General features: G+C 46.0%; 1 protein-coding gene across 1 annotated transcript in view; it reads left to right on the plus strand.

The window, feature by feature from the left end:
• Positions 1-17,391: 17,391 nt before the first annotated feature.
• The window catches only part of LOC147731106 (uncharacterized), a 485,394-nt gene continuing 477,395 nt past the window's right edge, over positions 17,392-25,390 (plus strand). Inside the window, exons 1-3 of the mRNA XM_086956073.1 lie at positions 17,392-17,488; positions 19,228-19,317; positions 22,372-22,428. Coding sequence (XP_086812199.1) covers positions 17,407-17,488; positions 19,228-19,317; positions 22,372-22,428 — 229 coding nt within the window. The 5' untranslated portion in view covers positions 17,392-17,406. The remainder of the gene's footprint in view (positions 17,489-19,227; positions 19,318-22,371; positions 22,429-25,390) is intronic.

Below are 25,390 nucleotides of genomic sequence, written 5' to 3' on the forward strand. Positions count from 1 at the left end.
GGACTCTTCCGATCGAAATTCCGAATCAACACGAGATCTCCTGGGCGGACTTCATGAGGCTTTACTTGGGTGTTGTCCGGAAAGGCAGCTGCGACCTGTGAACGACAAGATTGTAGTGCAGACATCAAGGAGGCCAGGTAATCTGTCAGCATACGATCTGGTGTCAACTGTCTCCCCTCCTTGGACAGCAAGTGCCCAAGGTACACCACTTGCTGGGCACAGAATTGGAGCTTCGAAGGGGACACCTTGTGCCCCTTGTCGGCAAGGAAAAACAAGACTGTCAGTGACGCGCTCTCGCAGTCACGTTCGGTCCGTGCCGTGATCAGTAGATCATCAACATATTGGAGCAGAGCAGTGTTAGTAGGCATGTGAATACTGTCTAGTTGTCGTTTCAGGGCTTGACTGTAGATACTGGGACTTTCTGTGAACCCTTGAGGTGCACGTGCAAATTTAAAACTTCGGCCATTTAATGAGAATCCGAACAAATATTGGCTTTCCGGATGTATGGGACACTAAAGAAAGCGTTCTTAAGATCAATTACAGTAAAGAACGCTGCTTCGGAATCAATGGCAGTCAGCAGTGACGAAATATCTGGGACCACTGGGTACTGTGGTACTATGCATTTGTTGAGTTCTCGGAGATCGATCACCAGCCTATAGACTGGAGGTGCATTTGGGTCAGTTCGTTTAAGAATCGGAATGATTGGAGAATTACATACATTGGAGTCAGTTTCTACGACTACTCCCTGGGCAATGAGTTCGTCTATAATTTTCAGTAAGGCTGTTACAGCCTCGGGGGGCAATTTGTATTGTCGGATACGGGGTAGTACAACACCTTGCTTGAGTGTGACACGATAGGGAGTAATGTGCATACAACCTACATCAGTTGGACCTTGCGCCCACAAATGCGGTGGAACATTTTGCAATCTGACATCAAAATCTCTCAAAACATAGTGACCCTTAAAGTCACGTAGGAACAATCTCACTCCTTCCGGAGAACAACATATAACAGCTTCTAGAGCTTTCAGTGTTTTAATACCAAGCAGGTTTTCAGGACATGATTTGGTAAGCAATAAATCTGTAGTACGGGACAATGGACCAACTGCAATGTATTTGCGTCTCTCTAGCATGAACAGAACGGAAGTTGCACGACATACAAGTAACATGGGTGCATGGATAGGGTGCGAGTTGGGGGACACTTTGGCTACCTGAAAATGTCTATTACCTCAACTCTCATTCTAGTTGCTCCAACTTGGGCCAGACAACCGTGGTACACCATACTGCTACAACTTTCTGTGGTACCGCACTAAAAGCTATACCTGTCTCCACGCTTCCTAACCCAGAACCATGGAGAGATCAGACACCCGGACCCAGCTCAGCTCAACCTAGAGATCTGGCTCCTGAGGTCCTAGAGTTCGGTTACCTTATCCTTCCCCCTGACTGTAGGAACGTTAGTAAAGAAGCTAGACGTCCCACCACTAGGGCATGTTATGTAGCCAAGTGGAAACGTTTTGTAATATACTGCCATAACATCAACATCAATCCTCTAGATGCGTCTATTCAACACATCATAGGATACTTACTACACCTCCAAAGATGTAACTTAGAGTACACATCTACTGGACTGCATCTTGCTGCCATCGCAGCATACCTACATAATAGACAACATCTATCACTTTTTAGAGTACCTGCAATAAGGGCTTTTATGGAGGGCCTCAGAAGAATAATTCCTCCCAGAGCACCGCCTTCACCTGTGTTGAATTTAAACATTGTTCTCACACGATTAATGGGACCTCCCTTTGAACCTTTACGTAAATGTGAACTGCTATTCTTAACTTGGAACATTGCTTTTCTAGTAGATATTATTTCTCTAAGAAGAGTTAGTGAGCTACAAGCATTGACCATTCAAGAACCTTTTCTGCAAATGCATTATAATAAGGCTGTTCTCCGTACCAATCCTAAATTCCTTCCAAAAGTCATTTCGCCCTTCCATCTCAATCAATCTGTAGAGCTGCCCGTATTCTTCTCTCAGCCACACACTGTCGCAGAAAGAGCTCTTCATACCTTAGACGTCAAAAGAGAATTGCTTTACTACATTGAAAGAACACAACCCTTTTGTAAAACTAAAGAACTTTTTAGGTCTCGGCGTCAACGCGCGGAAGCGCGTCTCCGCCGAGATCTTTTGTCAGCGACTATGCTCCCCAGGAGACAGTCCTGGCCGCGCGCATTTCCTGTTGAGGCGATTGCCGCGGGCCGCGCGCTCAGCCACTGTCTCCTGAGAAGCTTCAAACACGCCTGCGCAAACACGCATACACACACGCATGCACACAGACACACACATCGCCACCAATACGGGAGCCTAACCCCCCGCCTCCCCCCCCGCCGACAGATGCACACCTCTTAAAAACTCTCCAGCAACGAGCCCCTTATGCCGTTGCTACTCCGGTGATCAACCATTTTCATGTCCCTTCCGCAGCAGCCCTGCTCAGCGCTCGCTATGCCACCCCACTCTTCACATCGCTGATGTTCCTCAATTGCCCACTATCCCGGCACTCTCGCCCCCCCCCTTCGCATGCCTCCCAGTGCCTCGTCCGCTCTCTCCTTTGCCCACGATACTGCACCCACCCCTCCCCCACCTCGCCTCACACTCTACGCCGCACCTCTTCTGACAATTCCCCCAGCGCCCACGCACGCACATACATAGACACACACCCCCGGACACACACACACACATACACGCGTGCGCGCGCACAAGCACACACACACGTGCACCAAGGCCCCCCATCGCACACATACATATACACACACAAGCGCACCCCCCCCTCTACCCCCGCTACAAGTAAGGGCACTTACCGCCACTCCGGAGATCTGCAGCCTGAACCACTGCTCCTCGGGCCATGCACTCGTGGGTGCGGGCTTCGCGCACAAGGCGGAAGTCCCGCCCCCCACCATAGCTTTCGTTTTCAGGAGTGCGCGCGCCGTAGCGAACAATGGTAAGACTTTCATTCTCAGCCAGCCCATCATAGGAGGGTCACGCAGAAGGGGGCGTGCTTTGTGCTTCCTCCACAGCTCCGCAGAGGAAATAAACACGGGGCCAGCCGCGTAGCTAGGGGGGGTCGGTCCGCCCCAGGCGGCACCTTTTTGGAGGCGGCACCTTTTCCTGAGGCGGCCGAGGCCGCGCGGGTCGGCATTCACTTTGATAATAAACCCGGCCGGCCGTTATCAGCAGCAGCAAACAGGGTTGAAGAGACACACTGTTCCCTCAGGCTTGGGGGCTTCCAGTTGAGCTAAGGAGACGCTGGCAGGCTCATCGTCTCGTCATTTAATGGTACAAGTATCTTATTCAGGACTCGAGGTGGTGATTCCATGGCGCCGCGCGGCTGTGAGTCAGACAGCATGACGCAGGGCTGGGCCCAACTGATACAATTGGACAGTGGCGCAGCGGAGAACGTCACGTCCTGCTGCCATCTGGCGCAGCGGGAAGTTCAAGCGAAAAAGCCAGCACAGCGTGGGCTCATTGGTTTGCAGGTAGCGCCGCGCTCGGCTTTCTCAGCATTGCTGTCTGCTCGTAGGGGCCCCCATGCTGTGGGGCTTATGATGGGCGCCACAAGTGAATGAGATTTTGCCATACCCTGCTGAGGAAGAGTGCAGTGGAGTGATCGGACATCGTGGAGTCTTCCGTGTGACACCCACTGAACGGTAAGATTGGTGCAGCAGCCAGTGCCAGGCCCGATAGAACTTACATCAGGGACAGACTGTCAGCCCGAACTAAGGCTACCCACCTCTTAAAATGAAATGATTACCGCGAAGGGGGGGAGGGCGGAGTGGATCATGGTCTGAGCCTGGCATCAGGGAGAGAGGGGCGGGGGGAGTGTATCAAGGCCTGAGCCTGGCATCAGTGCTGCAGAGTCCCCAACCGGCCAGTCAGGCTGCATGCATCCCTGCACTTACATGATTTCTCTCTCGCTCACGTACTCGCAGCAGCTTGCCCCTCCCGCCTCTTGTGCCTTAAGAAGACTCAGTGCTTGACCTTTGTGCCGACAACCACCTTGGTTCACTGTGAGCACAAAATATGCTGGTTCCTCAGGCACAACGGTAAGGCCCCCACTCGGGTTCTTCTGCCACGCCCGGGGGTCTGTTTCGAACTTTTTAGCGCTGCAGTCCTTGCCGCTCCTTGCCGCTCCTTGCCGCTCCTGTGTCCCCACGTAACCCCATGCTTAAACCAACACTAATAACAGGAGCACGCTTTGTACGTTCTAAAAACTGCAATGTTAGTTACACTGTACTTTTAGAGTCCTGGATGGAGCGAGCCCGCAGTGTCATGTACTAATTTGTTTTAATTGGGCCGCGCCGGTGACTCTGCTCAGTGGTGTGTAGGTCTCTGTGAAAGCTGTGGTGTGTTGTGATCTGTGCAAAGAAGGGGGCGGGGGCAATAATTATTTTTGGTATCACTAAATTGATGGGTAGTTTATGAAATACTGCCGCTGGCTGTGTACCTCAGCTGCTTAGTGCTATTTGTTGCCCAGTCAATGTCTGTGCCTGTCTGCAGCAGAGTCCACGAGTCAGCTGTTGACTCTTAATTTTAAATGTAGGCAGCTCATCTGTCATGTGCTTTCAATACCTGCAGCCTGGATGTCCCCTTATGAGCGTGGGAGACACAGTAGGGCGCCTCAGAACTCAAGGAGGGCTGGAGGTTCTGGGTGGTAGTGGTGTGTTAGAAGCTGCCCATCTAGCACATTCACACATGTATCATGACCCTACATGTGTGTCAGCAGCCTGGGTGACCCCTTAGAGTTGTGAGAGGCATGGTAGCGCAGAGGGAGCACCTCAGAACTTAGGGAGGACAGGAGGGGACGTGGATCATTGGTGTTAGGTGCTTAGAAGCAGAGTGACTCACACATTTACACCTGTAGTACAAGGCTGGGTGTCCGCTATGGAATGTGAGAGACATAGTAGGGCGATTAGAGTGCCCCAGAACTCAGGGAGGCCGTGGCTGGAGATCCTGGGGGTCATGGGCACTAGGTGCTTAAAAGCAGCGCGCCTCGCACATTCACACTGAAGTGCTCTTCCATTACTGGTGCTTTTTAACAGTTTTAAGATCTTAGAGTTTCTCATTCCTCAGATGGTTGTAATTCCTGATATTTATATGCTTCCCTCGTCCTTATTACTTGATTTTGCTCGCGAGAAGGTGTCACTCATATTTGTTGAAATGTCACTCATAATTGCACTGAAATTATGAAAATGTCACACATAGCAATCTGAAACCTTGGCAGCTATGCACATTGGCACTTGAGGGAGACTAGCATGATGTGCCTGTGACTTGGCCCTCATATTTAACTCAACACTTCCTGTCGCTTGATTCTAGGAAGCACTTACCGAACTGCAGAGTTAAGCAGGCTCATTCAACCCTCTCAAGCTTTCTGGTTCCAAGTAGGAGTATCTAATCAAGTCCAGATGTTTTCCTTTCAATTCTGAGATTTGCAGATCTGAATTTATAAAGGGGTACAGAGGATTGCAAGTCGCAGAATCCAAAGCAAAAAACCTGGACAAGCTACTCGTATAACTGTGTATCCTTCCTCCTAGTGAGTGCAGAGTAGTGAGTGCAGAGTAGTGAGTGCAGAGTGCAGAGTAGTGAGTGCTGAGTGCAGAGTAGTGAGTGCATAATAGTGAGTAGTGAGTGCAGAGTAGTGAGTGCAGAGTAGTGAGTGCATAATAGTGAGTAGTGAGTGCAGAGTAGTGAGTGCAGAGTAGTGAGTGCAGAGTAGTGAGTGCAGAGGAGTGAGCGCAGAGGAGTGAGTGCAGAGGAGTGAGTGCAGAGTGGTGAGTGCAAAGTGAGTGTGCAGAGTAGTGAGTGCAGAGTGAGTGTGCAGAGTAGTGAGTGCAGAGTGAGTGTGCAGAGCAGTGAGTGTGCAGAGCATTGTGTGCTGTTGAGTGCAGAGTGCTGTGTATTGGCAATGTTAATGACAATGCCATTTATTTGTGATTTAAAGAAAAAAAAATGTCATGAGCAATGCCAATAGCTCTACCATTAATGATGCAGAGACCATTGCATTGCAAATGCTTGTTGTGTCTTTCTCACCACCACACAAAGGCAACCCCATATCAAAATCTGGGATAGCTAGGTGGATTGTCAAATGTATACAGATTTGCTACCACAAAGCTAAACATACGTTATTTGTTCCTCCTAAAGCCCATTCTACTAGAAAGATAGGGGCTTCAATGGCATTTTTAGGGAACATTCCCTTAGATGACATCTGCAAAGCAGCTACATGGACTACACCGCACACATTCACAAAACACTATTGTATAGATGTGCAAACTAAACAACAAGCTACTGTGGGCCATGCTGTACTCAAAACACTGTTTTAAACTACTGCAATAGATGCGGGTGGTCGCTGCTAAGAGTGGGTACTGCTATACAATCTATGCACAGTGTGTAATCTGCAGCTCATATGCCTCGAACGGAAAATGCTACTTATCAGTATGCATCTGTTCTTGGCATGTAGAGCTGCAGAGTTACACACGTCCACCCGCCTCCCCGGCTACCTTTATCTGTTCCAGTATTGTCTTAATTAGATACAGCTTACATGAGCATCCTTCCTGTTTCTTACAAAACTCCATAATTTCCCTGCTGGCGAAAAACAATCTAAGAATGGAACTGATGCCCATGCGCACTATTCTCCAAAGGAGGAGGCACCTTTCTTGTGACTTCCAAAGACTTTTCAGGACAAAAACAAATGCAAACATCCAGGCCAAACACTAGGTGGAGATCTATGCACAGTTTGCAACTCTGCAGCTCTACATGCCAAGAACAGATGCATACTGGTAAGTAGCATTTTCCTTTAACCCCTTCGAGGCTAATGACGAGCTGGCCTCGTCATGGCGCTTACCTGCCGTGCGCGGATGACAAGGCCAGCTCGTCATAAAACAATGAAAATAATAAAACCCAGCGCAGGACGGGAAAACGCCTAGCAGCCATGGGGTTAACTCCCTGAGCATGGGCAAGTTTCTGGTTGCTCAAGATGCCACTGAACACACCAGCGAATGTTGAGTCCAAATATGGGTAAATCCTCATGGTTCTATATGTTTTGGAGCTGGCTGAGACAGATTTTGGTGTGTTGGTTGCAATCTGGGCTAGCCAAATGATCTAATAATAGAATACAATCTTCTTATATATAATATTGACACTATCTACCTTGCTTCTCATCTTAAGCACTTTACCTAAATGTCCTGGGAATAAATACAGTATTCTAAATTTGGGAAGGCACCAGAACAGATCAACATTTTTCTGGAAAACATAAAACCTTGCTATCAGAATCACTACCACTTCAGTAGGTCTAGTCGGTTGGTTGAAACGGTGGAAGCAGGAGACATTATTAGGTCTCGCCTGACCCAGCATGCTTGCCTTGCCCTGCAAGGCTTCTAGTAAGGGCTTCCAACTCCGACCTCGTGCGTTTTTTTTTCTCACAAGCTATTGGCCTTTACGTGCATCTTTCTAAGAAAGACAGCACTCCACTGACCTAGGGATCCCACTAGGGATCCCACAGTGTGGCTACTCTGCCCTTCTTATCCCCCTTGTATGCACAGGTGTGCTTTTTATTGTGTCTGCATCTAAGAAGAGGATGCTTGTCTCAGACTGCAACTTATGAAAGTTGAGGTTGTTTCATTTTAACGAGAGCTGTGACTTCCTTTTCGATATGTGCATTTTAAGCACACAATATATGGGTACTGTATACTTCTTGCTTTGAGAAAATTGACAGATTCATGGCCCTTTGGCAGGCGTTAATCTGACGACCTTTGATATAACGTTGCAGCCGAGTTAAGGCATGGATCTGTTTGTTTTTTAGACTCCGTTATGTAGTTGAAAGGGGAGGGATTATGGGGAGTGCCTGCTTTCAGTCATATTCTGGATGTTTTGTTTCTGCAGTCGCAGAGCAAGCAAACTATTGTCTGTCACGAACGAAACATTACATGTCATTACGCAATTTTTTTTTTTATTAACTATTTGATTCTAGTAACTAACCATTGGTCTTCCGGACGAAGTGACACAACCTGCGGCTTTTAATATTTTTGTCATTCAGCTGTATTCTTAAGTCAACGATACTGAGCACGCCGCTGACTCTTTCCTTTTTTAGTAGGACAGAGATTTGCGCTACACGTGTGATTGCCCCGACCACAATGTAAATGTCATTAAACACCGGAAGAATGTAAAGGAAGCTTTTATCAACTGACATGCTTTTGCTTTGGTTATATTGTCCCTGCCATGCCTGCTGCTCTTCCTGGCTGCAATGCTTTGGCTCAGTTGTAAATCGAGGATCTTGGAATATGCACTTGTTTTTTGGGACAACGATTGATTTTTTTTTGGTAATTCCAGTTAGAACTTTTAATGACTGTAAATGATTACAACATGGCCCGAGCCCCAAAACATAGTGTTACAATAAACAGGGTTATTGGAACTCCGAGATGACTTGCAACAATCTCACCATGTATGTTTTGTGGTATGTCACCCCATATAATACATGGCCACGCCATCACCTTTCCCACAAACCACTTAAAACCTTGCATAGCTCTTTCATATGAAAGAGTGAGCATGTTTGCAAACATGAAGAATAAAAATAAAATCTCTAGTGTAAATTTAAACACATCAAAAAACTGTTATATATTTGTTGCAAACAGATATTGCAAACAGTTCAATAAAAGTCAGTTTAAATTAAAAAAAATGCAGTGGCTCGGAATGTGTAGAAACATGCAGAAAGATTCTAGCTTGTCTCTATCTAAGGAGTAAAAAATAAACCTATTCTGGGAGACGGGGTGGGAATGTACTGTCCTAATGTTGACACATTTGATACGGCGCATCCAAGCACTCACAGCTCACAACACAGGGTAGATTATTGTGGACATAGATGCAGCGCGGGGACTGATAACGCAAGAGACCTAATCTCTATGAGAGTTGGCGCGACAACCCCGAGGCAATGGCAGTAGACACAGATAATGCGCGTGCTGACATTCTCATGGCGCTCACGTGGAACGTGCGTGGCCTCAATGACCACAGGAAAGTGTGCAATGTGCTAGCTTATCTGCAGCGGCATAAGATAGACTTGGCTTTGATTCAGGAGACGCACCTCCACATGGACAGCGGGATCCTACACTGTAGAGGACTAGAAGGTAATGCGGCGACTGCAGGCTTTACTACACATGCCAGAGGCGTCATGACGTGGGTGAACCCGAAATCCAACCTTACACAACAAGCCCTGGAGGCAGACCCGGATTGACGCTTTGTTATATCCAGATGTACCCGACTGGGAATGGCCTGGCAAGTAAACTTCGTCACTATAACCCGGATGACCTTTGGTGGGGGGGGATATGAACCTCACCCTAGACCAGAGGTCTTCAATTGGTGGGGCGCGACCCCCAGGGGGGTCGTGGAGTCCTGGGAAGGGGGTCGCAGAATCTGTCTGTGGCTTGCCTTAACCCATAAGTTCACCGAGGGGTGAAAAACATCAAAGCCTCATTAACACGCAGAAGGTCTTTTAAATACCTGTGAAGTACTCTGGTGCGGTTGTGTGTGTCCCCGGGAAGCTGTCTCAGCCCAGGCTGACACACATGAGGCTTGGGGAGGGGGAGGGAGGCCGAAACCCTTTGAATACGATACATATAATACATTTTAAATTTAGGATTCCTGAAATGAAAAGCTGAATGTTCTGTTTTTGTACAGCGTTAAAATGAGGGGAATACATTTGAGAGTTTACAGAAATCAAGGTAGGAGATGCGTTGAGCTCTTTGAGTATACAAATGTATTCCCCTCATTTTCACGCTGTAATTTAAAATGCATTATATATATCGAGTGTATGTTGATCCTTGTAATTTTTCATAAAAAAGGAAATTAATTTCTTTTGAAAACACGTTTACCTACATACGTTATGAAACATTTCAAGTTTAGTGATTTGAATGAGATTTCTATGGTTTTTTTAGATTAGTTTCAGTTACCAGTGGTGCTAGAAGATTAAAATTAATATCTGATGTAAGGTGTAGTTTGTAATTCATTTACTCCACACCAAGCCAAGTTATTTCACAGCAGCGTGCAACTGCAAGCACCTTTTCTTTTGATGCACCTCTCAATGGGCTACAAAAAAATTAAGTGCCTTAAACAGAAAAGAGCAGCAGTTTGCTCAATAGACGCATGTACATTATTGTCGTTGTTATAATCCAGTTTTCTCAATTCTGGATTTCAATTAAATATAAACAGCAATTGTAGCTATAAAATGTAAAATGTATTTGTTTCTGTCATAGTTGTGAAAATAAATGCAGCCCAATAACAGGTTATTTAGAACAACTTGTACTAATAAATACAAATTCACAAGTATATTGCTACAGTGCAGAGGCCAAAATTAAGTTTATGGTAAAACCTGCATGATAAAAGCATTTCATACCGTGTCACAGATTGCTTGTAACATTTACTTTGCACAGGGAAACAACGCTCCTATAGTCAATACATCTCTTCAGTTTTCTTTTACCTACTTCAGAAATGTACCCCCTGCGTCCTGGTTTGGTAAGATAAGCAGGGCTTTAAATGGGCCAGTTCTCACCGGGGCCTTGCACAGGCGGTTCGTTTTTTTCCAGACTGCAGTGACAGCAGGCCCACCGATGTGCGCTGCTCACACTGCTCACTTCTCACTATTGGAGAAGTTATGGCATGACGTCATGCCAGGTGAGCACATCGATGTGCGCTGCTCACACTACTCCCTTCTCACTAGTGGAGAGGTTACAGCATGACGTTATGCCAGGTGAGCGTTGTAGGTGAAGGGAAATCCTTTAAAGAGAGTCATGTTCTCTCTGGATTTCCCTTCTCTTTTCGAGACTCAGGAGCAGCAACATTGTTGTGGTGTTAACAGAGCTTAAAGTGGAAGCTTTTTCGATATTAAATACAACAAGCCAGAGTTGCTGCTTATTTATCTTATGCAACTAACAACCATTGACAAAGCCAATAGTCCTAACTTGTTGTAGTTATGATGTTACTTGTTGTATTATATATATATATATTATATATCTGGATGCAATTACAGAAACAGCAAAATACAAGTTGGGTGGCACACTATGCTAAGCACAGATTGTTAGCTTGTGCTTTTAAGCCACACCCTTAATTACATTGGCCACAACTCTTTGAGAGACCCCCCCTTCAGTTTGCATTTCCATAAGGCTGAGGTCTTCAATCTGTGGGGCGCAGATTCCCCAGCTTCAATTGTCCCTGCAAAAAGACAGCCCTCCTACCCTGGGAAGGCTAAATTAGATCATTATCAGCTGCTTTGCCTGCCTGAATGAAAAAGGCAAATGTGCCTTATCAGGTAATCTGCAAGTGTTAAGGATGCTTGGGAGCAGTCTGGCTCTTTGTGATGACAAAGATTTGTTCGGCTCAGTGACGGTCATCCAGCGACATCGGTGAGACCAGAGCTGAGGTGCAGAGTGAAGATGGTGCTCTTTGCTGTGCTGACAGATCACGGTGCAGGTGATAGTGCCAGTTGCGGGGAGCTGGTGTTGGTCGGTCCAGACTGTGGTGTGGGACGGGACGGTGTGTCGAAGACTTGCGAGCAGTGTCCCCAAGCCAAGGTTGCTGTGTGAGATGCAGCAGTGCCCTCTGCGGTGCCTTCAGGACACGGAGCCAGCAACAGAGCTAACCTCAGAGTCGGTGACGGAGTCGGTTGCTTTCACCCCTCTGATGTAACTGAATCCACGGTTCCAGAGGCGGTACCCAGAGGTAGGTGAAGTCTTTGCAGTCCCTTTGACTTCAGAGCAAGAGGCAGGCTCTACTTCAAGCCCTTGGAGATACTCAGCAACAGGTAAAGAAAGTTTAGTCCAGTCCTTTCACTGCCCAACGCAGAAGCAGCAACTGCAGGCCAACCCAACAAAGCAACAACACAGCAAAGGGGCAGTACTCCTCTTGGCAGTTCTTCCAGCTCTTCTTCTTGGCAGGTTCCTTGATTCCAGCGAGTTCTGAAGTTCTGGGGTTTGGGCCCCAATATTTATACTAAGTTTCTCTTTGTGCTTTTGAGCAAAGAATGTCTGTGCCAAACCCAAATCAGTTTCATCCTCTCTGGCCCAGCTTCCTGGCAGGAGGTGGTGACAGTATTGTCCAAGGCAGACCAGGCCCATTCAGGTGCCAGGAAATATCCTCCTACTACTATAAATACAGCCTAGGACTATTTAGCACAGCCCTGACTCATCCAGGAAAGGCTGGACACACCTTTACCCCCCAGTGGCTGTCTGATGAAAATGCTTATCCCCAGTCCCTGTCACTCCAAAGCCAGACAGTCAATCCAGAAACTCAGCAGAGAGACACAGGATGGCTAAGCAACAAAATACCTATTTTCTAAAAGTGGTATTTCCAAACACAGAACATAAAAATCATCTTCACTAAAAGATTCATTTTTATATTCTGAGTTCAGGCATACTAAACACATTTCTCTCTTTTGTCGCAATGGGAAGATATGCTTGTAAGATGTTATAAGTAAACTCCCATTCTATCCTATGGGACAAATAGTCTTTCCATAGTGAAACATGAAACACACTGTAATTCACTGCCAGGACATGTCACAATCACCAGTACATGTCCTACCTTTAATATACATGGCACACTGCCCACAGGGGTACCTTGGGCCTACCTTAGGGGTGACGTACATGTAAGAAAAGTGAAGAATAGGGCCTGGCAAGTGGTTGCACTTGCCAGATCAACATGGCAGTTACAAACTGCATACACACACTACAGTAGCAGGTATGGAAACCCTTTTCAGAGCTCCTTTAGTGATTGGCACAATCAGTGCTACAGGCCCACCAGCAGCATTTGATTTACAGGCCTTGGCACCCTTAGTGCACTTTACTAGAGACTTACTAGTAAGTCAAACATGCCAATCATGGAAAGACCATTCCATAATACAATTTACAATAGGATCACTTTCACTTTAACACTGAACAGCAGTGAGTAAAAACGCAGAGACACTAAACCAGAAAAAAAGAGTCAAAACTAGAACGTCAGAAAGGAAAAAACAGGGGAAACATGCCAAAAGATGCCAGGTTTAACAGGCGCATTTATGGTTGTCGATAGTTGTTGATGAGGAGTACCAGTTTCTAGAAACTTTTGTCAGAAGGGGGTCCTTACGCCTAAAAAGGTTTGACAAGGGGGTCCCAGCATCAAAAAGTTTGAAGACCTCTGCCCTAGACCCTACCCTTGATAGATCTGATGGTCCACACCGCAAACCAGCTGCTGCGGCGTCTGAGCTACAGAGTGTCATGACGCGATTGGGTCTAGGTGACGTCTGGAGATCACGCAATCCACAACAGGGAGGTTAGACTCACTACTCTGCATACCAAAACATACACACCAGAATTGACTACTGGCTGATCCCGGACTCTAGATTGGATCTTATTGCTGGCTGTAGTGTTCTTCCCAGAACACTCTCAGACCAACTCAATGTGGACACAAAACTGTTCGCTAAGGTCCTTGCCACTAGACTAGCTTTGCTGGCCCCCCAGCTGGTGGCCCCAGAGCAAGCTGGCTTCATCCCAAGCAGGAACTTGACTTATAACATCCGCACTGTGTTAGGCACTATGCAACACACCCGCCAAGATAGAACCGCGCTGGCGGTCTTCCTCGATATGGAGAAGACCTTTGACTCGGTGGAATGGCCATTCATGAGGAAGGTGTTGCAACGCATGGGTCTGGGTCAACCTTTCCTACAAATGATAGGGGCCTTGTATCACAAGCCTCGAGCCCGAATCAGAATCAACGACCTAGTGCCGGAATCGTTACCGATTACTAGAGGTATACGACAGGGGTGCCCTCTCTCGCCACTACTGTACGCAATGGTGGCTGAGCCCTTGGCCTGCGCCCTCCGGGAATACCATGGAAATGAAGGCAATTGCTTCCCAAATTACAAGATAGTGGTCTCTATGTATGCGGATGACACTTTATTATATGTCAGAGACCCAGATAACAACTTGACATCAGTGCTGAGGGAGGTGGTCCTTTTTGGTGCATTGTCCGGTCTTCGAGTGAACTGGTCGAAATCCTTGGCGTTCCCCCTGACTCCTGTCACATTACCTACTACAATGGAATATCCACTCACCTGGACTACGGACACGGTTAGGTACCTTGGGATTCAGCTGCATACGGACCCAGAGACATTATTCAGAGCCAACTATGGCACGGCCTTCAGCAAGCTGGAGGATGACGTTACTGCATGGTGTAGGCTCCCGCTCTCCCTCATTGGGCGGATAGCCATCATGAAGAATGGTTGTGCTTCCCAGATTCCTATTCTTATTCACGACCATCCCGATGGTCCTCCCCAAAACTTTCTTTCAAAGACTGCAGCAAGAGCTGACTAGGCTGGCATGGGCGGGCAGACAGCCAAGGGCGAAATGGTCGCTCCTTACACTACCGTACAGCATGGGGGGCCTAGGAGCCCCAGACCTAGAACTATACTATAGGGTGGCACAGGCGGCGCACCTCCATACCTGGGTGCACGGACACAAAGACATACCTCACGTGAGAATGGAGACCTTGTTCGCTAGCCCGCTCTCCCTCCCACACACAATATTCGAACCTACTGACCGCCGCACGGGAGTCCTTGACTCACTAGCGGCCACGAACCATGCGTGGAATAACCTCCTGCAGAGACAGGCCGGAGCGTTGCTGTACTCCCCTGGCATGCCCATTGACTGGGTGCGATGGCTCCCCCACTACGTGAGAAGGGAACACTAGAAGCTATGCGGACACTTGGTATCGAGACGGCGGGAGACCTGTTTGTAGACGGGGTGGTAAAGACTTGGGAGCAGGCACTGGCTGGCCGGGATGTACCGAATCTACTGACAAGATTTCACTACTTTAGGATGCGCCACGCCAGTTTGGCACTACTAGGGGGAAACTTGGCAGAGCCACCCGAGGTAAAAGAACTCACACATGTCTTAAAGGCCACCACCTCACAGAAATTACTGACACACCTTTATGCTCTATCACAATCGCACAGGGAAAACACATACACTAAAGCAAGACTAGCCTGGCAAGCAGATTTACAGGTGACACTGGACGACGACACTTGGACATACTGCTGCATTAATACTAGGAGAATCTCCCTAAACGGGTGACGTAGGCTGGTCCACTTCAAATTTCTCAACCGAATATATTATACACCGGCTAGACTTTACAGGTGCGGTCTCAGATCCACTGCGGAGTGCGAGAGGTGCCATTCGCCTAATGCTGATTTCCTCCACCTGGCGTGGACCTGCCCAGGAATAAGCAAATTTTGGGTCAAGATCTTCACGGAACTTAGTACTATCACCAAGACTGTCATTCCCCCTGACCCGACTATGGCTCTGCTAGGGTATACCAAGAAATTGCCGAAAGCCATCCGCAGACTAGTGGACATGGGACTCCTAATAGCGCGTAGAGTAGTGGCATGCTGTTGGACAGGAGGATCACGTTCAGGCTCCTCACCCACGCACGCAAGTCTCTCCACAACCTGGGCCCCAAGTACCTCAATGACCGCCTGACCTTCCACAAGCCCACCCGCCAGCTACGATCCGCTAGCCTCGCTCTCGCCGCCGTACCACGCATCCGAAGAGCCACCACCAGAGGCAGATCCTTCTCCTACCTGGCGGCCAAGACATGGAACTCCCTCCACATCCACCTTCGGCTGACCCAGGACCACCTCGCCTTCAGGAGACAACTCAAGACCTGGCTGTTCAAGCAGTAGCGGCCCCCTTCCCCCAAGCGCCTTGAGACCCTTCCGGGTGAGTAGCGCGCTATACAAATGTTATGATTGATTGATTGATTGATTGGATGAGGGGACGAGACCAACTCTTAAAAGGAGGGCACACGATATGATGTACTGCAGCACACAATCCGAGATATATAGTGAACTCTTACCCCCCTCTAGCAGACCTAAGAACTGTTGGGGACTTTACCAAACCTATCTGACGGCTACCGCAGACAAGGAACAGGATGTGGACCCACAGGAGTCCCAGAGGGGGATTGCGTAGTGCCTGACACACACTAGATATGGAATGTAAATTTTTTAGAATAATAGGCCTGGGTTGTGGGACAGGACGGTGTAGCCTCTGTGCGCTTTCAGATTGAGACATTCTATCGCACCTGTGTCCTCACTGCGCCGCCTGCCCTATCTACAGGGTTGTTGGCTGAATGGCTGTGTAACTCTTGGGAAAACACAGATCGGTGTCTGATTCCACACTAAACGGATAGTCCAATGGAGGGTGGTGGGTGGGGGAGCTGGAAGAAATGTTCGAAATGGTTGTAACTTGTTTTGAAAAACTTTGAAAAAAAACTAAAAAAAAAAAACTATTCTCTCTGCTTGTCGTTGGAAGCTATTAAAATAGAACAGAAAAAGAAAAGCAACAATCTGTTCTGTGACCTGACCTGACCTGCCTTTCACCTCCGCTGCTGGCAGCAGACATTGTGACTTCAGAACTCAACTGTAATAACTAACTATAGTAGAGTTCTGGCGTATTTTCTTTATAATAGGAGAATGAGTGAATCATTAGTCGTGGAAAGAAATTAGAGATGTGTATATAGTGATTACAGAATACCATGTATTATATGAAGGTATAGTTGAGAAGAGGATTGGTAAATGAGGGGGATCGGTGGTCAGCAGGGCTGGAAAAGAAGGGATTTAATCATTGTGGCTGGAAAAGAAGGGATTTGATTGCACACTTGAAAGTGTCAAGTGAAGAGGTACTAGAAGGTGGAAACATCTGAATTTAACTGTGGCACAGAGTGGGTTGCGGATAATAGAGTGAAGTCAACTGGTGCGGAAATTACAGGGAATATTCTGGGAGAGATGGTGATTTTTCCTCGAGGAGCATAACAGTAGCGTATTGCCCGCCCTTCTGAACAGCTCACTGAAAAAGAATGCATTGTGACCTAACTTACAGTTGTTGATTGATATCTCAGACAGATGGAAATCTTGACCCTGAATTACCACCTCTTACACAAAATGAACAATATTTTACAGGATTTATGGTTGTAAGGCTTTTTTATCAGTACTGGCAGCCTTATATCTTATGCATAAAACAATCAACACAAAGTAATAACTATTAGTAGAAAATATTGTATTCTTTAATAATTAAAGAAAAAAATAACATCACACCATTGAAATCCTTTTTAGAACACAGATAGTAATTACGTTTGATTATGTTTATTGTTTAACAAATTATGTTGCTGTGCAATGCTATAGTTACTTCTAAAATTCAGCAGACTTAAGTAAGCTCAATGTTTGGAGGAAGGGAAGTTCACTTTTTAGGCCCTTGCGAAGAAGGCAGACAGAAGTTGACATTGTAAATGCATTCTTTATTTAGTACCTTTCCTCTGCTTTTCTCTTCCAGGCATCGCTTTGGACCTCACATGTGTCATTCTGCTGTTGGATCAGGAAGTGGGTGCTGTCCTGGATGGGCCCCCTCTCCCATTACCGGTCACTGTGTTCTACGTGAGTACTTACCCCATAGCCAGGTAGGGTGGCATTCAGTGGGGTCCTCTTTGGTAAAAATCTATAATATTATAGCATACATTTCTCCATCTGAGCCTGGACTACCTAGTAATATAGACTTATATAACAAGACTGCTATTCGGTTTTATTTCATTTATCCCAGTATAAAAGTTTGTTTTTCTCCTCTTATTTCCTCTTATTTCTCCACTTTTGACTGTTGGAGAAGGGTGCTTTATAACCTTTATTCCTCTTTTTAATTCTTACTCTACATGGCTTTCCTCTACCTTTGTCTTTTGGCTTACTTTTTCTGTTTTATTAATAAAACTATGGACCCGGTTTCTATGTTGGCAGAGAGGGAATTCTGTCACAACAGAGTTTTCTCCCTGTCAATATAATGGTCCACTCGCCTGATTTAAATGATGGTGATCCATAGTTTGAAGCTGAAAGCTAGAACTAGTCTTTTTTTAATCCATTGTGCCACAGACATCTTTGCAACTAAATGTGTTTCAAAACAGTGCACACATAAGGGGCTTGTTTCACGATCATTCATCATTTCCGATACTGTAATGCCTTTTTCTTACCCATTGTTGTACCAGAGTCAAACTTTAAAGTTAGAACACTAAACGCTCTGCTATACTATCTTTTTATGTTCAGATTTTCACCCCAACTGTGGAGTCTCCTCAATCGTAAAATTACTATTAGTAAAATAATTCCGTAGTTTGTGAATAACAAAATAGTAAATTTACACAGAAGTGTAAGTTTACCTTTGTGAATCAGGCCCTCACTCTTTATTGGTCTTATTACAATATAGTGAAAGAAGAATGTTCTTCTTAAGACACTATCGAAAAGAAGATTACCTGTTACTTTTAGCAAGTGCTTTGATAGCACTATCTTGTGTCCCCTGGATCAAGTTTTGTGATGGCCTCTCTAACAATTGTTTTAAACTTCTTCTTATATTAAGTAGTATGATACTATTTTAGGGTTTGCCTTCCCCTAAGTTGTAGTTTTTAATGACCATGGAAAAGTTGATGGAATATATAGTTTAAACTGTTATGGCTAAAGCTAAGAACAATAAAATGTGCTTGTTTTATTAGTCAATCCCTTTCACAACCTCAATTTGAACGTTGGCCACGGTAAGGTCAACAAAAACCTATCTGCTTCAAGGAAATGGTGCCAATATTCCATCACCTGGGCACCCTCCCAGATATCACTATAATTTGATCTTAATTGTAGCCAGCTGGAAACGGTTGGCCCAATAATTGGAGATGTGTCTCAATATTATCTTAACCAATATATTATACCCCAATAAATTAATTGCTACACCCGTAAGCCGTTACATCCTCTAGCTGTCCTTCAGAAGAACAACGAAATGACCATGCATCTTTCACCAAGTGTAAAAGCAGAAAAGTTCAAAGTAAAATTGAGCTGGACACTATTCACAAAGTCAAGCTCCCAATATTAAATACTGTAGCCATTAACATAACTGGCTCTCTGGGTCAGTTTACCCTCATAATTCTTGACACCCAAACCTCATGATCTTTTCTGTCTCTCCTGGTGATATCTCTCCTGCTTATTGAATAAAAACCCTCATCATAATTTTTACTAATGGACTTTTTTTAAACAATTTTTAACTGTTCATTTTCATTAGGAATCAAATGTCTCTTTGAATGCAACTACGTACATCTTTCTTTGACTGTTTCCTCATCTCATACATGCCTCTCTTCATTGGTTCCATACAGCTGTTTGTCCCTTTGGATGTGGAAGTGGATCCTGCATATCTCCAAATGTCTGCTCCTGCCGAGGAGGACAGCAGAGCATCAGCTGCCCAGGTAAACTCACATTTAATAATGAGTTCCTGCCAATACATCTTATGGATTAGGGATTTACTTGCTTTTGCCCAACAATGTCAATCAGAACTATATATGATAGATTCTGCCTGTTCTGTCAAGGAAACAGTAGTATAGGGTCACTCCCAAACTCTGCCTTTCACCATTTAATTTTTCCTTTTACTTAGATGAGAGGCATAGTGGGCCAGATATTGACCATCGGCAATTGCAACTCGCAAATTGCGCATCGCAATTTCCAATTTACAACAGTGTCTGAGACACTGTTTGTGATTCCCAAAAGGGTCACAAATTGCATGCCTCATGCATATTACTGAGGCTGTCGGAATTTGCAATCCCTGTGGGATTGGTTGATACTACCAAGGATGGTGGCCTGCTGGAGTCAGCAGACCTCCCTGTCTGGGACTGCTTTTAAATAAAGCATTTAAAAAAAATTGCATTCAGTTTTCCTAAAAACAGTATGCATTTTTTTTAAAAATGACACGTTTGTATCATTTTTTAAGGGCTGTTAGTGGTCGCTAGAACCACTGCCTGACCTTGAAAAATATTCGCACAAGCATTCCAAAAGAGGAAGGATCCCCTGGGAACCCCTTCCTGTTTGAGTCGTTTATCACCCTTTTAAAGAGGGTGGTTTACTGTGAGTGTTTTGCGAAATAAATGCGGTTGCAAAACATTCTTACATAGCTTGTGGGGTCGCTATTAGGAAGGGAATGCCTAAAACCCATTTGTGCATGCAAAATTCCGTCATACATCTGCCCCAGTTTGCCTTGGACATGTGTGATATGTGTTTAGAAAAGGTATCTCTATTTACCGAATTTATTACCCTCAGCTCAAATATCTATTTCCTCAGGTGAATTTTCAGCCCACTGGAGAGGAAACTTTCCCATTAATTAAATCTCATTACGCAGAATGTGTTTTCCTTTTGGAAGAAAATGACTCTCTGATAGGAAAACTTTCATTCTCAGCTTGTTCAGGATATTTTGCCAAGGTATAAAAGTCCATACAGAAAAATATTTTACATTTTACAGAGTTCCTATGCAAAAAACAGTCATCCTTTATTTGGTGAGATTAGTTTTCTGTCTTGGTCAGGAAACCTTTCAAGCTTGTCATGAAACTCACATTGCAATGGGTCTCTCTCCCTCGCCTTCTCTTTGCTGCAACGTCTGTGTCTTGACTTGATCTCTGACCATTGTCAGGGAGGTAATGACCGGCATCCAATGTTTTGCAGGAGGGGGTCAGTGGTGCTGTTGTCATACGGTTTCTACGAATTAAGTAGGACTATCTATCCAGACAAGAGAACTGTCAGAATATGTGGAGTAAGTCCACACATATCAGAGTAGGTCAGCCCGATTCCTAGCTGTCTCACATTGGCCCATTGGAACCTCTAACCTTCCAGGGTACCAGATGATATCTGAAACCTCAGAACATGCTCACTCTAATTCCCCAAGGAAATCATGGAAACAGACCTACCCTTTCGTTGTTACTCAGGCATGCCAAGGGGAGACACAAAAAAGCAACGAATTGGCTTTTCAAACATTTATTGAAATAATTGTATTCTTGTGTAAAAAACGTGAGCTGCAATTATTAGTATGATGAAACAAAGCATTGTAACCAGCATTACAAGAATGGTGAAAAAGATAAACAGTACAACCATTATAACATTGTTGTGTGAATATATAATTATATTCATGCTTAAACTCCTTTCTAGTACTACATACATTAGCAAAAGCATACTGTGAGTACCCTCTGCCAAATCTCTTGGGCCAACTCAACCTCCGATACCTGTGTATGATGTATCAGGAAGCCGATTTGTTGCAGGGCTGCAATTCAGTCACAGTCGAAAGCATTCCAGGATAATCCACAGAAATGCTCCTCTGCTGAATTTGCCTCAGAGGCGGTTTATATAATAAAAGCACAGCTCAAATCGCACTGTGTCAAAGGTGCAGCGCTGATGTGATTGTATGTCTTGAGACTCACAATTGTCTCCAACCGGACACTGAAATGCAAGGGCATCACGTAAAATGTTACCTAGCCTTGGACAAAGTGTATGAACAGCATGATAAAATATGTAATAAGAACTGCGCTGCATGCAGAATAATTTCAATGTATATTATCGCGTAAGTGCAAGGCATGTAAAAAGTCACTGTTAGAAAAAGATGGCAAGTTTAAACATGTAACTAAATGGAAACTTGTGCACGGGTCCTGTTGAACTTTACAGCAGTGTCAGGTAAATGGCCATGGTCACAATTAAAAATTTATTCAGGTTCATGTTCTGACAATACTCTTTGGGTCTGATTCACAAACTCCACTTTGTGTGTATGTTTTTTCTATACTTATATGTGTGGTGCTCTCCTTCCCAACTGTGTCTTCTCCACACATATAAATATAGATTTTAGTGGTTAATGACAGAGGGATACATAGAGTGGGTGGGGAAAGTGGCAGACATAACTGCTACGGGGGCTGGGAATAGGGACGAGGAAGAGGGTTATAGGCATGCTACGGTATGGGGTTAAGGAGGGACATCACATTCACACACAAAGTAAGCCAATTGCACTACTCTGGGGGTTAAGACATGTAAGTTACACTTTTGTAATAAAATTACACTCAGATTTTGTGAATACCAAAAGTTGTGAACTACTACAATGTGTAAAATTACTCAAAAGAGTAACTTACCTTCCTGAATCCTGCACAAAGATTGCAACTTAGAAGGGGTTCATGGATTTATTCTGGTGGCTAACATGAATCATTGTTTTGTTTTAGGTTCAACAGATTTGATTCAGGACTCTTTTTCTAGAAAAAACATGTCTCCATGGAACTAAACAAATATGCTTTTCATCATTCAAATGGATAGTAAAGTATGTCTATGGAATGCAAGTGGCGGTCATGAACCTCCAAGGTTCGGTGTGCCTGCTCATTAAAAAAGTTCAGGAAAGATTTCTTTCGATTGAAATATTTTTTCTTAATAAAAATGTCCTACATGTTAAATCATAACCTAGCCCCCTATTTCCTACCTTTTCTGATACATTTTTCTTGTTTCAGATGATGGTGCAGCAAATGACTTTCTATTACAGTATGCCGAGGGATCGCATGGTAAAAGTGAGTTGAACCCAATTTTGCATAATAAACTTTGTATGAGGTATAGTGTGTGGGGAAAGCAACATGGAACAATACCGTCATGTCGAAAGATTAATAGTTAAAATCCTAGTGAAGGGCCTTCTCAAAATATTTGATTTAATAAGTACAAACTAAAAAGATGGGAAAACGACTAAAATAATAGCTGTGACTTTGGAACAAGGACATAGCCTACCTAATTTTTGTTTAAACATTCTTACAATGTGGTTTACTAGATGTTATTAAACTTTCAAGAATGCCTTTAATAAAACACTGCATTGGAATCTCATGCAAAGTCCACATTGCTCTACCTTTCACTGGTAGACAAAATATGTATCCAATTGACATGGACACTTTATCTGGTGTCCTTGCAAGAATTGCAGCTTTCTTGTGACGTCTGTTACTAAGATACTAACATAAGAATCTTGTGATGTCCATTAGTACAAACACCCGGAAAAGATCATAGACTGGCTACAGCCCAGAGCATCCCAGCGGGAAACCCTCTCAGTTTTCACCTGGCAGCAAAAACTAATGACTAAGGGTCTCATTTAGAGTTTGGCAGAGCAGAACTTTTGCTCTAAACCAGCAAAGTTCCTGCTCTGTTAAAATTGGGGCTCTCCTGGAACTCCTGGCTCATTTAGATGTCAAGAAAGCTCATTGACTGCAGTTGGAGCCTTTGCCAGTAAAGAGTCATTTGCAGCAACCCATCTACCACAGGTCCGCTGCATTTGCAGCATCAATTGGTCCGTCTTATATAAGACAGCCCTCCCCAAGCAGATTTTTTCTGGCTTGCTGCTGTCACTGAAAGCAATTAAACATGAGACAGCCACAGACTTTGTATTGGGCTTCACCCTGCCAGTAGTATCAACTGTCCGGCCTACTGGCTGTGTATTGTGGTGAAGCGTTAAATCCAGTAGAGCTATGTGAGTGGGATGTAGGAAATGGGCAAAGGAGATGCTTATCGAGTACTTGCTGCAAAATGTAGCCTCTGACAACATCTTATACCTAGTAACCATACTCTCAGAAACGATAGTAGTGTTCTACAGCAGTGCCCAATCTGTGCATTAAACAAGGCATGGCCTTAGAGCATATTTGTTTACCCAGGGTTTATCCTATGGCCATGGCATGCCTGAATTTCCCCACGCCCAGTACCCACTGGGTCTAAGGTCTGGCCTGCAGCCGAGGCTTTCACACAGTACCCTATCATCAAGATCTGCAAAGCAGGGGGTGTGGCTACAACTAAAATGGAGGAATACGTGTCCGGGTAGAGCTCGATCGGAGGCTCCCCTGAACAGGCCCTGCTCTCTACATGTTGGCACCCGGGAGGGCTCTTGCCGGGCACAATCTAATTGAGAACATCGCGAGCCCTCGCTGCTATTTTTGGTCTGCTCGGGGCTCGCTCTGCGGGCTTTTGCCTTGGCGGCCCGCCTGGTGTGTGACCACTGTGGCAGACATGGACTAAGCAAGCCCGGGGACTGGCTCCACCTCCAGGCTGCACAGATGGTGTAACAACAAGGCCCTGTTGGCTCCCAGCTGTGGATGTCCGCCCTGCCGCCGCCTAATTGAACACTTGCTGACAGGCCGAGAGTTGTGATCGTAGCTCCTGCCGCATTGCTTACCTGCCTGCGTTGAGCGGGGCCTCTGGATCAGCTGTTGCTTGCCGAGCCACGCAGAGGCAGACTGCGGGCGTTGGCGCCGTTCTAACTGCATGCTTTGCCAATGCCCTCACGGCACCGCTGTGACCTGTCGACCCCGCCAGCAGAGGACGTCGGAGGCGGTTCGTCCGCGCTGCGAGCAGGTACGCCGGCAGGTGGCTGAGAGGGACTGCGGCCCCCGCTGGGCCAATCAATCAATCAATCAATCAATCAACAGAATTTGTATAGCGCGCAACTCACCCGTTAGGGTCTCAAGGCGCTGAGGGGGGGTTGCTACTGCTCGAACAACCAGGTCTTGAGTTGTTTCCTGAAGGAGAGATGGTCCAGGGTCAGCCGTAGGTGAGTGGGGAGGGAGTTCCATGTCTTGGCTGCCAGGTAGGAGAAGGATCTTCCTCCGATGGTGGATTTGCGGATTCGTGGGACGGAGGCGAGGGCGAGGCTGGCGGTGGGTGTGTAGAATGTGAGTCGGCTGTTGAGGTACTTCGGGCCCGTGTCGTGGAGAGCCTTGTGTGCATGGGTGAGGAGTCTGAACGTGATCCTCTTGTTGACGGGGAGCCAGTGCAAGTCTTTCAGGTGGGCAGAGATGTGGCTGTGGCGAGGGATGTCCAGGATTAGTCATGCTGAGGCGTTCTGGATGCGAGTCTTTTCTGGAGTTTGGCTGTGGTCCCAGCGTAGAGGGTGTTCCCGTAGTCCAGACGGCTGGTGACGAGGGCCTGGGTGACCGTCTTCCTGCTTTTGATAGGGATCCATCGGAAGATCTTTCGGAGCATGCGCAGGGTGTTGAAGCAGGAAGAAGAGACGGTGTTGACTTGCTTGGTCATAGTGAGGGAGGAGTCCAGAATAAAGCCCAGGTTGCGTGCGTGGTCCGTTGGCTTGGGTGCGGTGCCCAGGGCAGGGGGCCACCAGGAGTCGTCCCAGGTGGAGGGAGATGGTCCGAGGATGAGGATTTCCATCTTGTCTGAGTTCAGTTTCAGACGGCTGATCTTCATCCATTCCGCGACGTCTTTCATTCCTTCCTGGAGGTTGGCTTTGGTGGAGGCTGGGTCGTTGGTGAGGGAGAGGATCAGCTGGGTGTCGTCGGCGTAGGAGATGATGTTGAGGTTGTTTTGGTGTGCGATGGCTGCAAGAGGGGTCATGTAGACGTTGAAGAGGGTGGGGCTGAGTGAGGATCCTTGATGAACGCCGCAGATGACTTCGGTGGCCGAGGAGCGGAACGGGGGGAGGTGGACTCTCTGGGTTCTTCCGTCGAGGAATGAGATGATCCACTCCAGGGCCGCTCCTTAGAATCCGGT

The sequence above is a fragment of the Lissotriton vulgaris genome, chromosome 2_1 (assembly GCF_964263255.1).
Source record: "Lissotriton vulgaris chromosome 2_1, aLisVul1.2, whole genome shotgun sequence".
In the NCBI taxonomy this organism is placed as follows: Eukaryota; Metazoa; Chordata; class Amphibia; order Caudata; family Salamandridae; genus Lissotriton; species Lissotriton vulgaris.